Raw genomic sequence first — 12874 nt, 5'->3', positions numbered from 1 at the left:
TATTTTGACACCCAACTGTATGATCGTCTCTCACTCGAAGACAGTATGTTGAATGAAGTTGGGGGTAAAAATTACACAGTATCGCAATAATTTTCTGTCGAAACAGCTAGTTCTTTGATAATAAAACCAGACTTTTTATGTCGAAAGCCTTCAAAATCAAGAACAACTGGTCTTGATTTCAACATTCCAGCAAGCTGAATAAATTGCTTTTAAAAGTTTTTACATATAGACAGAAGGCAAGTCCTGTCACGTGACCAAGATACTCGTTTGTCACTGGACACGGTAGGACATACGAATAGCCCGGCCCTTTTTCACTATATTCAAAGACAAAACCTGAAGCGTCGTGAAGTATAGCATGCAACCTCAAAATTTTGTAAGACTTGAAATACTTGTCCAGAGACGAATTATCAATACCAATCAGTCCACCATAGGGTCTCATTTTCATCGCAATATCCAAATCAAGATCAGGATCCAAGTACTGACATGTTGCCAAGAAATAAAGAAACCTTTCACCGTATTGAAAATAATCCTTTTTCAATTCCTTGTAAATTTCGTGAATAGCTTTCAAATCAACCGTCGCTAGGGTTGTCATGGCGGAAAAATGAGTTTCAAGGCCGCCTAATCCCCTTAATCCCTTTCCGTCTAGGATAACCCCCTATTATCCCATGTTTAAGTATCATAGGATAACCCCCCCTCTCTTGAGACAGTATTTACTTACTACTGTTGTCCACATAATTAGTGACCCCTTATTATTTTGCTCCGAGTGTCTTGAACACACCAAGTTCAGTTTGCTATATTCAAATCTGTTCCTGAGAATGAGACAACCTGACTTCTAAGAATTTTTTTGGAAAAATTTTGCAACGGGGGGAAAGTTGGTTGATTTTTTGTTTCTTTTTTAATCGCTAATTTATGTAAATTTGTGCAAGGGCTGAATTTTTGTAAGATCTAGGCCTAGAAGCGCCAAATTGATGTGATATAACCTTGGAAACGCAAAATTATGTAAGATCAACGCTAAATTAGACACAAAATTAGGTAAGAATTACGATTAGAAGTGTTGATTTATGTAAGATTAACGCAAAATTAAACACAAAGTTATGTAAAATCTAAGCATAGAAACGCAAAATTATGTAATATCAAAACAGACTTAAACGCAAAGATATGTAATATCTATGCTTAGAAACGCAATACTTTCTTTTCGAAGCGTCAAGCGTAGATCTTACAAAATTCCGACGTATTTACCGCGTCGGCCCGGGCATTCACACATAAAGACTCTGCGAAGCATGAAGCACCATTATCTCTGGTTTCTCATATATTGTGCGCGGACTGAATCAATTAAAAAACTTCGAAAAGCTAGCGTGAAAACAAAAAATAGCGGCAACCAATAAAGCTTTATACTTTAAGTCTATTTCGCATAACAAAGATAGAGATATTCATTAAAAATTGAGAGAAAAACAGGCCAGTAGAAAAAGTGCATATGGGTCCAGTGAAAATTTGTAATTTTTTATATAGAATCAAGTTCAAAAAAACCTATAAAAATCCAAAATAATTAAAATAGTATGCAATAAATGATATGCATATTACGCGCGTAAAGTTTAATTGGCTTCCAACTTCAGCTCGGGAAATGGAGCCAATCATCTTTACAAAATAGATTTGATGATTTTTGCAGCCATGTTTTTTGATTTTTGCTGGGAATTTGAGCTTAAAACTTTCTAATGTCAGTTTCCTCGAAACTTTTAAAGCATTTTTTAAATTAGGTTCTTTTTCAATCATGGCTCAGTTAAGAGAAATGTAAGTTTAAATATAGTGAATAATTAAATGGGAGTTGAAAGAGGGGAGGGGGTAGTATTTGATCATACATAATTGTCATTTTTTACTATTTGATAATGTTATATGATGTTACTTTTAATTGAAACTCTCAACCCATTAGACTTCAGTAACTATGATCGTGAAATTTTTTCAGGAGGACGGATAACGGGGGGGGGGGATAGTTCTGCGAGAGGTGATACCCATTTTGAGTGTGGGGAATGTCTTGTTGTCTTCGTCAGCCGCGAATATCATCCGATCACACCTTCTGCCCCAAGTGTCCCTCACTGCAACTGCACGGGTACTCAACATCTTCTCATAAGTGGGAACAAAACAGAACAACTGAAGGGACATCTCTGAGAAACGGGGATTCATTGCTTGACCACTGGACAGAACTGAAATATTTTGTAATGGTTAAGTGACTCTGTGCTTGAAGTCACTGAGAACTTCTGGCGTTTATCGAGAACCGCGAACAGTTCGAGATATTGAGTCAGAATTTCGAAGTGACTTCTGCAGAGTCACTTAACCATGCTTAAAACACGAAACGCGCACGTTTTAAATGACGAAAATCAACGGAAGTCAGCTTCTGTCTAAGTAGCAACCTCTGGCATTTTGACTTCTGGCACTGCAGACTTTCGGCATTTTAAAATGTGCACGTGAGTGCTTTAAGAAATGTTTCATTGATATAATGTTTATGAGTTTTTTCTCAGGTTTAGGTGCGCGACTCATGCCAGCCCTGACCAGAGCGACTTGGATCGCGCACGTAGGGTAAACAACACTAGGGCCCATCCAGAAGTTGCACGGTCGGATCAGAACCGACTAGTGTCTGAAGGTGCAGGAATCGGCCAGTGTCCAAAATAACACGTGAATGTACATATTAGAGGCACCAGTTCTCGTGGTTATGTTTTCAGTGCTATCATGAACAAACGATTTCACAGGGGAACTATGATTTAGTTATTAAAGTTGTCTGTTTTTTGAGCTAACAGGTGAGAATTGTATTTTAACATTGGGGGGGGGGGGGTCAGAAATCTTTGCAATACATATATGTCATGTCTACCTTGTAAGACTCAAGATTACACAAAGATCACGCGTTATCTAGAAAGTTATTAAAGTTATCACGCGTTATTAAAGTTAAAATTTTCAAGCTAATACACTTACTGTATTCGTTTTTCGGCAAGTTTACACTGAAGACATTAGACATCACACCTGAAACAATTGTTACAAACTCAATTTTACAATACAACTAAAATTACGTAGCAAATTTCCGATTTGTTGAGTGAATTTACTCAATTTCGTCACTGTTTGTTAAGACCATGATTTAAGATTAGTGCTGTAAGCGTGTGTGGAAATAGCAAGCAAGTTTAGTCCAACTTTGGATATCTTCATCATTATTTCGAACAATGCCTGTTTTCGGGTGAGCTTATGAAACAGTGACATGATTTTTCATTATTTTCCGAGCTATAAGTAACTGATTTTCACGCGTCACGCTTGTCAACGCTTGCAGTATCTAACAGCTACGATGGTATCATTAAGACCAGAATGAAGGAAAACCTAATTGGCGATGAATTACAGAGAGCTCCTTCGAAACACTAATTGATGATAGAGAAAACTAAAATTCGTTGTGCAATTACACATATCACGGCTCACAGGAACAATTGAGTCTTTGAAAATGGGTCGCAGGTATTTAATAACAAAATTCCGGCAACAAAGTGATAGTCTACTAACGTTTTCTCGAAATCGTGAACATGGGTTTTGATCATCCATTCGTACTGGTGAAGAAATTCGGGTTTTCTCCAACATTTATGTCAATAATTTTAGTAACTAGTTTTGATTGTGAAAAAGAGTTGCGAAAAATCGGAAACAGTGAGAAGATATTGCCACTTGTTGCCATAAAATAATCAAATTATTTAAAAACAGCAATTGGAAAATTGGCAGGAATTGAAAAAGTTTTTTTTCTGTTTGAGAGCTCAACTGCTAAAAACTTTATGCAACGATAAGAAACTCAGAATATTTAAAAGACTTTTGAATACTCTAGAAACTAATCAAAACTGCATCTAACAAATTTCTATGTCCCAATCGCAAATTGAAGAGCGATATTAATCAACGAGTACTTTGAACATCTGTGAATAAATTTTTGAATTTCATTCAGCTCGCTATAAACCTATAGTTTTTGCCCGATTTTAAATCCTAGTTTTTTAAAAAAAATAATTGTTGGATGCGCAAAAGTCATTACAACTTTTTTTTTATGTTTTGTTGAACCTCTTAATATATTTATTCGCTCATAAAACATGCATTGGAATGGGAAAATATCCTTCCTCTATGCAGATTTGTATAAAACAAGACTACTCGTGCAAGTCTCTTCGTGTCACAGAAAGTTTCAAAATTTTCCCAGGTGCAAATGAATAATATGGGGTAAAAACTTTCTGAAAAAAGTTTAATAAAAAAATTGTTTTATGGTTGTACAAACCTATTACAAAACAAAGACTTATTCAATAACTCACCAAACCACTCAATGAATCGAGTTCACACATAAAAATCTGACGGAGATCATTTTGCGACGCTCTAGACAGAATTATAAAAATAATTTGAACGTTGTAAATGAAAAATCCATGTTCAAAAAGCAGTGTCCACAACGGTTTTTTGAAATACGAAAAATCGAAAACAAAAACAAAAATTTCACAAATTGACTGAAAAATTAATTTATAATTTCATTGAACTAAAAACTTATAGCAAAAAAACGGTTTTGCATCCACTTGGTAAATGTATATCTCAACAGTATATGATTGAGTGAGTCAAGAAATGATAAAAACAATACACGTAAGTAGATTCCAGTCGTCAAGACTTCTGAAGCGAAAATGTTTCCTGTCAAAAATCTGGATACTCACCAGAAAAACGTATCAGGTTGTGCACTAAAAAACAAATAACAAATATCAGAAAACAACATAAGTCTTCGGCTTGATCCAATTGAGTTGAAAAGAGACGGAAAAACCAACCAGTGACTGGGACTTTTTTGAGTTCCAGAGATTGAACATCCCTCTTGCACTGAAACTGGCATTTTACTGTTCATTTCATCAAAAATACAATTGCACAGGATTCGCAAAATTACGTCAGATTAGAGATTTCAAAAATTTAATCAAAAAGTGACACTTAGGGCAATTTAATCAGTTGTCGGCAAAAAAGTTAGTTGAGACCATTGTAACTGACACTGTAACCAAACGTCATAGGCGAACCAAACACCATCAGAAATCAAATATATATTTTAAATAATGAAAGCATTGGGGAGGATATTCCAAAGGTAACATTAAAAACAGAAGACAAACTGCCCCAAGTAAGAATAGGCATCACAGAAACCAGAAACGAATCTGCAGATGTAAAACAAGTTTTGTGAGGCTTTTGCTCCTCCAGCACAAGCTAAATTTTATTTCCAATTGACAACAAAAATTAATTAGTATTATGAGCACAGCGTTGCAATATAATTGAGATTCTTTGATTTGTAAAAAACCAAAGGTACAATTGTTTTACTCCGCTCAGGGTGCAGCTTGGCAGCCATAGAAAGTACTCTGATTTAATCCGGCACTTTTTTTGTTATTTTTCAAACAATGGTTCAAATTTTATTCTATCTTTAGATAAAAATATATTCAAGGCAACATAAGATAATTAGCAGAAAATTGGGCAACTATTTTAGACGAAGTCTCAAACCAATTAAAAATTGATTAAATTAACGGCGAAATTAATAAATTACGGAGACTTGGTATAGATAAAAGAGTCAGAAACAGACGAAAAATTTGCACAAACATCAAAATTAGAACAGGTGGATTGTGGAATAGGTGACTTTCAAGTTGTTGAAACAGTTGTTAATTTGCAAATTAAATGTCCTCTTCAAAGGCTTTTAATTGGTACCCTATATTTGCTACATAAATGCAAACAGTTTATTTCCAAAAATTGTTGAAGTAAAAAGATCTTGTATATTCTAAGAAATGTTGGAACAGAGAAAAAATTGGAAATTTTCATTCGAATGATATTATATTATTTCCGATGAAACTTTAAAACAGAAGATCTGTGAACAAAAATTCTATTTGGCCTCCTCTGCCAGTTTTCAAAAGTCTAGTGACTGCGAGAAGTAATATTAAAATTATGAGTGTTTTATAAGAGAGCAAGTAATTCCAGGACAAATGGCCAGGAATATCTGTTTATTTTCAAATTTTCAATATGTGATGTGCAGATTGAAAAATCTGACCTTTCATTTGAAACCAAAACGATACGAACTCTAGCTTTTAGTTGACGCGTTTGGAGAAAATTTCAGGGCTACATAGTGAGTTAGCTTTGGTTTTTTGTTGAACACTCTTTTCTTACCTATTAGTTTCTTTAGGCTGTTCTAAAAGCGGTTGTTATTCAACAACGTCATTCATTTCTCAAATTTTACAAATTAAGGGAATCATTTTCTTCTAACTTTTAGCTCTTTGGATAAAAAATTGTCACTGTTGTCATAAAAACTTAGTGAGATAAAATCAATTTAATTATCATTAAAAATCATCTGCGCTAAAACTGCTTGGGAAAATTTTTATTTAATTTACACATAATTTTTGTCATGCTAGGTTTATTCCATGCAAAATTTTCAAAAAGTGAAATTTGTCATTATGTTTTATTTTGCACGCTTTTTCGATAGATAAAATTTTGGCTGCTATTATATTGTTTGATTAAGAAGTTGTTTTCAAACACAGTTTTCGATATTGATGGCGTTCCTCCCGTGGTCATTTTTATGTATAATTTTAGAAACAAAAATTTACCAGATATTGACACCGATTAAAACAGCGGCAACGATACATAAGTCAATCACTGTAAAGTTTTTTTTGCATAATTTAAAAGTTATTATGTAAAGTTTGTTTTAAAATATTTGTTTTTTCCTTTAAGGTTTTTTGTCTACATGCAAAATAAAGTTAATTTGTCACTCTGTTTTTATAGCTATTGTGTTGGAGGCATTCCATTTCATCTACAAAAATTCAACAATCTGTTCAACTTTTTGCAAAAATGGCTAAAAGGGGCATTTATTTTCGTATCAATAATTTACGTATTAATAATTGTTAATAATTCTCATTTTTATTAGCACTAATCACAAAAATTGATCACTAAATCAGGTCTTTTAATTGAGAAGGAATATCTTACCGGAAATGTTTGTCAAAATAGCTCTGCAACCAAAATAAAGCAAAACAGAAAGCAAACATAATTTAACAACTCGCTGATAGAGAATAAAGCCCAAATTTTTTGACATTTCTTAAATTCAAGTTTCAATTGGGTTAAACAATTTTTTCAGTGTTATTTTTTGACGTTCTGACTTGTCATAGCATTAGTTGTTCACACTTTCTAGTTCTTGTATTGAGTCAAATTCTTAACTAAGTCTTGCTGTTTGAAATCAGCGTGAAAAAATATGTTACACAAATGCGAACAAAATTGAAGTGTTTAAAGTTTATAGTTTATAGACTAAAATATGTATATCCCCTATCAAGTCCAAATTTCACAAAATTGGATAATGAACTTGATAACTGGCGAGTACTGCATTGACGCCAATGTAATGTCTGATGATCAGTGCAGTTGATCGGATAATTAAGATTAGTTTGTTCAAGGATTCTTTTCTATTGCTTGTTAGAACGAAGTTATAAGAAATCCTAGTTATAGGAATTTATAAAGAAGTACTGAAGCGATTTCGGCCCAGTATGCCAACCTGTAAAAAATCATAGCTGACAGATTGCCGGACAATAGACGCGAAAGGGGACTGTTGAGGACCCTTGAAGTTTATGAAATCCACAAGACTATAAGTAAAAGATTAAGCTTCGTAATAGGATATCCTGATTCAAAATTATCCTTATTTTAAAACCAAATTTATTGTCTTTCAAGTCATTTGGCCTTGTATTTTAAAGCTTCTATGAAATATGAGAAATTGTTTTTGATATGATAAATTGTTTTTTAATATTAGTAGTACTTTTTTTTCTGACAAGTTTGAACAAAAATCACTTCATAGTTAGTACGAGCAGTTTAACTCTAGCAAAACATTATTCGTTACACAATATTGTGTACATATTGATGGTCAGCTGGATTGAAAAAAAATTTGCACCTCAAAGCTGTTCGTTTTCTTTGCAATTTGTTTTTGAGAAAAACATTACTCCTTTGTGGAGATGTTGAAAAAAATCCTGGACCCTTTAATACATCGAACTTGTCGACTTTTGATAAAGTTCTAGATACATCCCAAAAGTGTTTGAAATTGTTTCTCATAAATGCGCGTAGCATACAAAATAAGTATAAAGACCTTTCGAACTTGCTTAAACAACTAGATTCGCAAACTATACATATAGTAACCGAAACATGGGTTCCGAGCAACAGGACACTAATTTCAATATTAGTAATGAACATTTTTTTCTTACAAAAAACTCGATCAACACAAACAAGGGGTCCAGCGAGGTCGGGGTGTTGGAATTTGGATCCCCAGACACTTCAATGTTAAACGTAAGAAAGAATTTGAGATAGCTAATGCAAATTTTTTTGAATCAATGTGGCTCGAAGTTAATGAACCTCTGAAAGATAAATGATTGGTGAATATTTCGTACTATCCGAGTGAAAATCTTTCCAATTTTTTCTTGAACCAGTTGAGTGCTGAAGTATCTAATGCATACTCGTTAACAGACAATCTTCTTCTATTTGGAGACTACAACATTGACCAATTCAATAAAAAAGAGAAAGAAATAATTGATAACTCTACATCTGGTCTGGTACTTAAACCAACAAATGTGGACACTCCCACTCGCATCAGCAAAACTAATCAGTCCCTTATCGATCACTGCTTCATGACAAAAAAAACCAAATTGTAGAACGGAGAATGGAAAGTTTGTTTGCCGCCCATTGAGGTTGACCACAATATCATACTTTATCAGAGAAATTTAGAAATGATAGGGAGGAACGAAGATGCATAATTCTTTAGAAGGAACATGAAATTTGTTTGGGGGGGGAATTCAACAGGGACTTGGCTTTTGCGGACTGGCGACCTATGTATCAAGAGGAAAATTGTGATGAAATGTTTACAAAAATTAATGAAATTTTTCAAAGTATACTTGATTAACATGCACCTATACAGATCTTTGATTCTTCAATAAAACAAAACAAAAAGTGATAAACCATGGATATCCAAGGAACTCAAAAAATTGATAGCAGAAAAACATCAATTGTACAATCATTACAAATTCTCTCAAAACTACGATGTTTTTGACGAGTTAAAAAAATTGCCGTAACATAGTGAACCGAAAACTACGAGATGCACATCACAAATATTCTGTTAATTTTTTTAAGCAATATGAAAAATCGAAGAAGAAATGGAATTTCATCAAAAAAAAATTAGAAAACCACAAACATGGTATTAATGCGTCTGAAATTGAAATAGACGGAGCCAAGACCGTTGACAAAAAAGCTATCTGCAATGCATTTAATAAATCTTTTGCGGAAATGGGCAAATATTCTGGTGATTTGTTTCCTCTCAATATCCATTGGTTGGACCGGTGTTCTGAAAAATTCAATTTTAGAGTTTTGACTTGAAAAGAAATCTACAAAACCATTGATAGTTTAGAAAACAGTAAATCACCGGGTCCATGATTTGTCCATGCATGGGTTTTAAAGGCGGCGAAGTACGCAATTGGTACTCATCTGCAATTTATTTTTAATGAATGTATTCAGAACAGTGTCTTTCCACTTGTTCTAAAACATGCATACGTCACACCAATTCACAAAAAAGGATCAACAACACAAGTTTGCAACTATCAACCAATTTCGGTCATACCAACTTTTGCTAAGCTTTTTGAAAAGCTTCTCTTTTTCCAAATGATGGATCGCCTTAATAAAAAACAATCTATTGAATAAAGACTAATTTTGATTCCAAAAGAAAAAATCTTTAACAGATGCAGAATTGTTGTTCACTGAGACAGTAGTAGAAAACCATGAAAATGAGCAAAACACTGCAGCAAATTTTTTTAGACCTTGCAAAAGCATTCAATTCAATTTAGCACAAAAAAGTTCTTAAAAAAGCAAAGTACTTCCACTTCTCTGAGCCTGCAGTTAATTTATTGAAATCTTTTCGCGCAGAGAGATCACAATGCGTCAAAATAGGCACCGAGGTCTCAGAACACATTTTCGTTAATCGCGGAGTACCGCAAGGCACATAATTAGGACCCCTAATTTTTCTTTTATACGTTGACGATTTTTCAGACAAAATCAAAGGTGACTTTGAGCTTGTTCAATTTGCAGACGATACTAGTATTTTATATTGATATGAATCAGGGTAAACAACCACAACAAAAATTGAAAACATTTTACTGAAGACGGACAGTTACTTGAAGGAAAATCAACTCATTTTGAATATTGATAAACAGAACTACTTTGTTTTTCTACCAGAGACGATTTAGAACCAGAAGTCACTTTTAACGGAAATTTAATAAAATCTGCTGAGAGTTGTCGTTATCTAGGAATACACCTTGACACAAAATTGACTTTTGAAGCACATCTAAATGTAGTGCTAAAGAAAATGGCCGCCGCCATTTGCTCAATATATGTTGTAAGAAACCAAATACCTTTGGAAGTAAGGTTGCAAGTTTTCAAATCTTTAGTCCTGTATCATTTGTGATTCAGTGGAGTTTATTTACAACTTAATTAATTATTTCAAAGTTTAGTATATTGAAACTCCACACAGACTTGAATCAGAGGATAGTGTCAGAAAAATTTAAAAAATGTGCAAACCGCCGACAGTTAAAACAGAACAAACGGACAAAACAGCTGATAATGAAAACGCAAAACTATACTAAGCAGAGTAAAAGATCTTTGATTTTGAAGAGCATACAAAAATGGAATAAGTTACCCTCTAACGTAAGAGCGACGGAGAACAAAATTCTTTTCAAAAAAAGTTTAACAGAGTTTTTGCAACGTCAGCATGAAAGTTTTCCAATAAATAGATAGTTAGGATCATTCGTGTTTTTTTTATATAGTAGAACGAACAGCTTAATGGGTAACATCAATTGATAACCAGAAGTTTGATGTATAATTTTGCTTATTTCAATAAATATTCGTGATTATTCTGAAGGCATGTAAAATTTGACCTTTCGGTTATATTATTAATTTACATATTTGGAAAAAAAGAAATCTAATCAATTTGATTTAGAGTTTACTTTGTCAATTTAGAATTAAGAAGTGAGTGCTTAAGTCAACCTAATGAGTGAGGTAAATCGTATAAACTCACAAAACTTATCACACTATTGACCTAAAAACTATAAAGGATACAGTAACAAATAAGGTCACAAACGGAAGATCAACTGCAGAGTTGTAGAAGTCAAGAAAAATGTCACATTTTGGCTCCATGGTTTTGAAAAAAGGCCTCAACAAAAACGGGAAGACAACAAATTAAAAACATAGCCGCAAAACTTTGAATCTGCTCACATTTTTGACACTAACTCAAACACAAGAAAAACCTAAACAATGATCAATCACGAACACCGTAACTGGCAAAACAAGAAAAAGTAAGTGTTAAATTTTATGACCATGAATTACTTGAGTCACAGGAGTTTGAGTCACAAGAACTGAGTTTGAGTCACAGGAACTGAGTTGTTTGAGTCACAGGAAAAAATCATCTAAAACTCTAGAAGTACTGAAAAGTAATAAAAAACAAATCTGACTGCTACACAAAAATTAAAATCTGATCGCTTTTTTACGTGCCTACTTACCACTTTGATCTTGATACTCATTTCATACAGCGAGAAACTTTTTCAAAAACGAGTAGATAAAGTATTTCAAACAGAAAAACACATGATTAGAAAACCATACAAAACATCTATTGGTCCTGTTAAATCAAAAGGAACTCAATTAAAAAACCAGCAACTAATGGGCCTCATAAAGCGTTATTATCTAGCACTTAATTTAATAGAGTACTTACTGCTTATTGCTTAAATGAACCTAACGGAAAAGAACAAAATATAACAAAATATAAAAATTCGGAAAAATTACTGAAACGTTGCCAGCTCATTTTTTTTTAAATTTTAACAAATGTATGAGCTTTAAACAAGTTTTCAAAACAAACTGCACGGTAGCTACATGCAACGGATAAAAGCAACACAATTAGAATGAAATTTTACGCAAAAAATTCAAGGTAAGTCGCAACAAGAAATATTGAGGCTTCCAAAAAAGAAAAATGAAATACAAAAGCGGGTCTAGTCAGCTCTAATGATTTGTTCGCTCATTCAGTAATTACTAATGGACACAATAATGCATGAAATCAAACACTTAGACTTCTTAAACACTTACAAATAAGTTTTTGTTTCTCCAGAGTTTCTTTAGAACTATCTAACGATAATAAAAACTAATTCAAGAAGGAATTGAAAAGATGCTGAAAATTGATATAATGGACCAAAACAATATTTTTACATTGGACTGTTTTTAGCTGCTCCAGTCAAAATCCCATAAATCCAAACAATTTGTTAATGAAACCCCCTTCTCGTTCAAATTGACTACGAAAAGTGTTTGAGAGAACTATACACAAACTACGACTGAGGAAATAAAAGAGTTAAAATTTTAAATATTTGTTACAAGGTTTTTTCGAAGGCATTATTGAAGCCCACAGAATTTTCTGCTTTAAAATTAGTAGCTCCAGATAGTTTAACTTGCTAATTCAACTTATGAAGAGTTTTCTATTTTGAAATCGTAGAAACAAGCTAAACAATTCGCCAAATGGGCAACGAGGTATATAATTGTCTATCTACCTGCGCTACACTGTCAGAACTAGTTGCTCAATGCAAGCAAATAACTGAAAAATCTTGTTGCTTGATCCAAGACAAATCTCGCTAAGAGAAGTTTTATTCGACACTGCACTATGCTCACTTCTGCCGTCAGATCAAACGTCAACATGATCAAAATTCTTTCTTTAAAAATCAAACAGTATTCGGTAAAATACCCGAAACAAATGAAAGAGTCTTGCAAAAGAATTCTAAATTAACCCTATCTGTTTCGAATAAATCAGAACACAGGTAGGAACAAAGCGATATTTAGTTAG

At 33.3% G+C, this 12874-nt stretch overlaps 1 protein-coding gene across 1 annotated transcript in view; it reads right to left on the bottom strand.

The window, feature by feature from the left end:
• The window catches only part of LOC142351830 (glycoprotein-N-acetylgalactosamine 3-beta-galactosyltransferase 1-like), a 31684-nt gene extending 24499 nt beyond the window's left edge, over positions 1-7185 (bottom strand). Inside the window, exons 1-3 of the mRNA XM_075404038.1 lie at positions 6967-7185; positions 2962-3009; positions 2007-2198 (exon numbers count right to left, since the gene is read on the bottom strand). Coding sequence (XP_075260153.1) covers positions 2007-2198; positions 2962-3009; positions 6967-7072 — 346 coding nt within the window. The 5' untranslated portion in view covers positions 7073-7185. The remainder of the gene's footprint in view (positions 1-2006; positions 2199-2961; positions 3010-6966) is intronic.
• Positions 7186-12874: the final 5689 nt, after the last annotated feature.

This window comes from Convolutriloba macropyga, chromosome 13 (genome assembly GCF_964194025.1).
Source record: "Convolutriloba macropyga chromosome 13, txConMacr16.3, whole genome shotgun sequence".
Taxonomy (NCBI): Eukaryota; Metazoa; Xenacoelomorpha; order Acoela; family Convolutidae; genus Convolutriloba; species Convolutriloba macropyga.
This window is presented reverse-complemented; position numbering and strand designations above follow the sequence as displayed.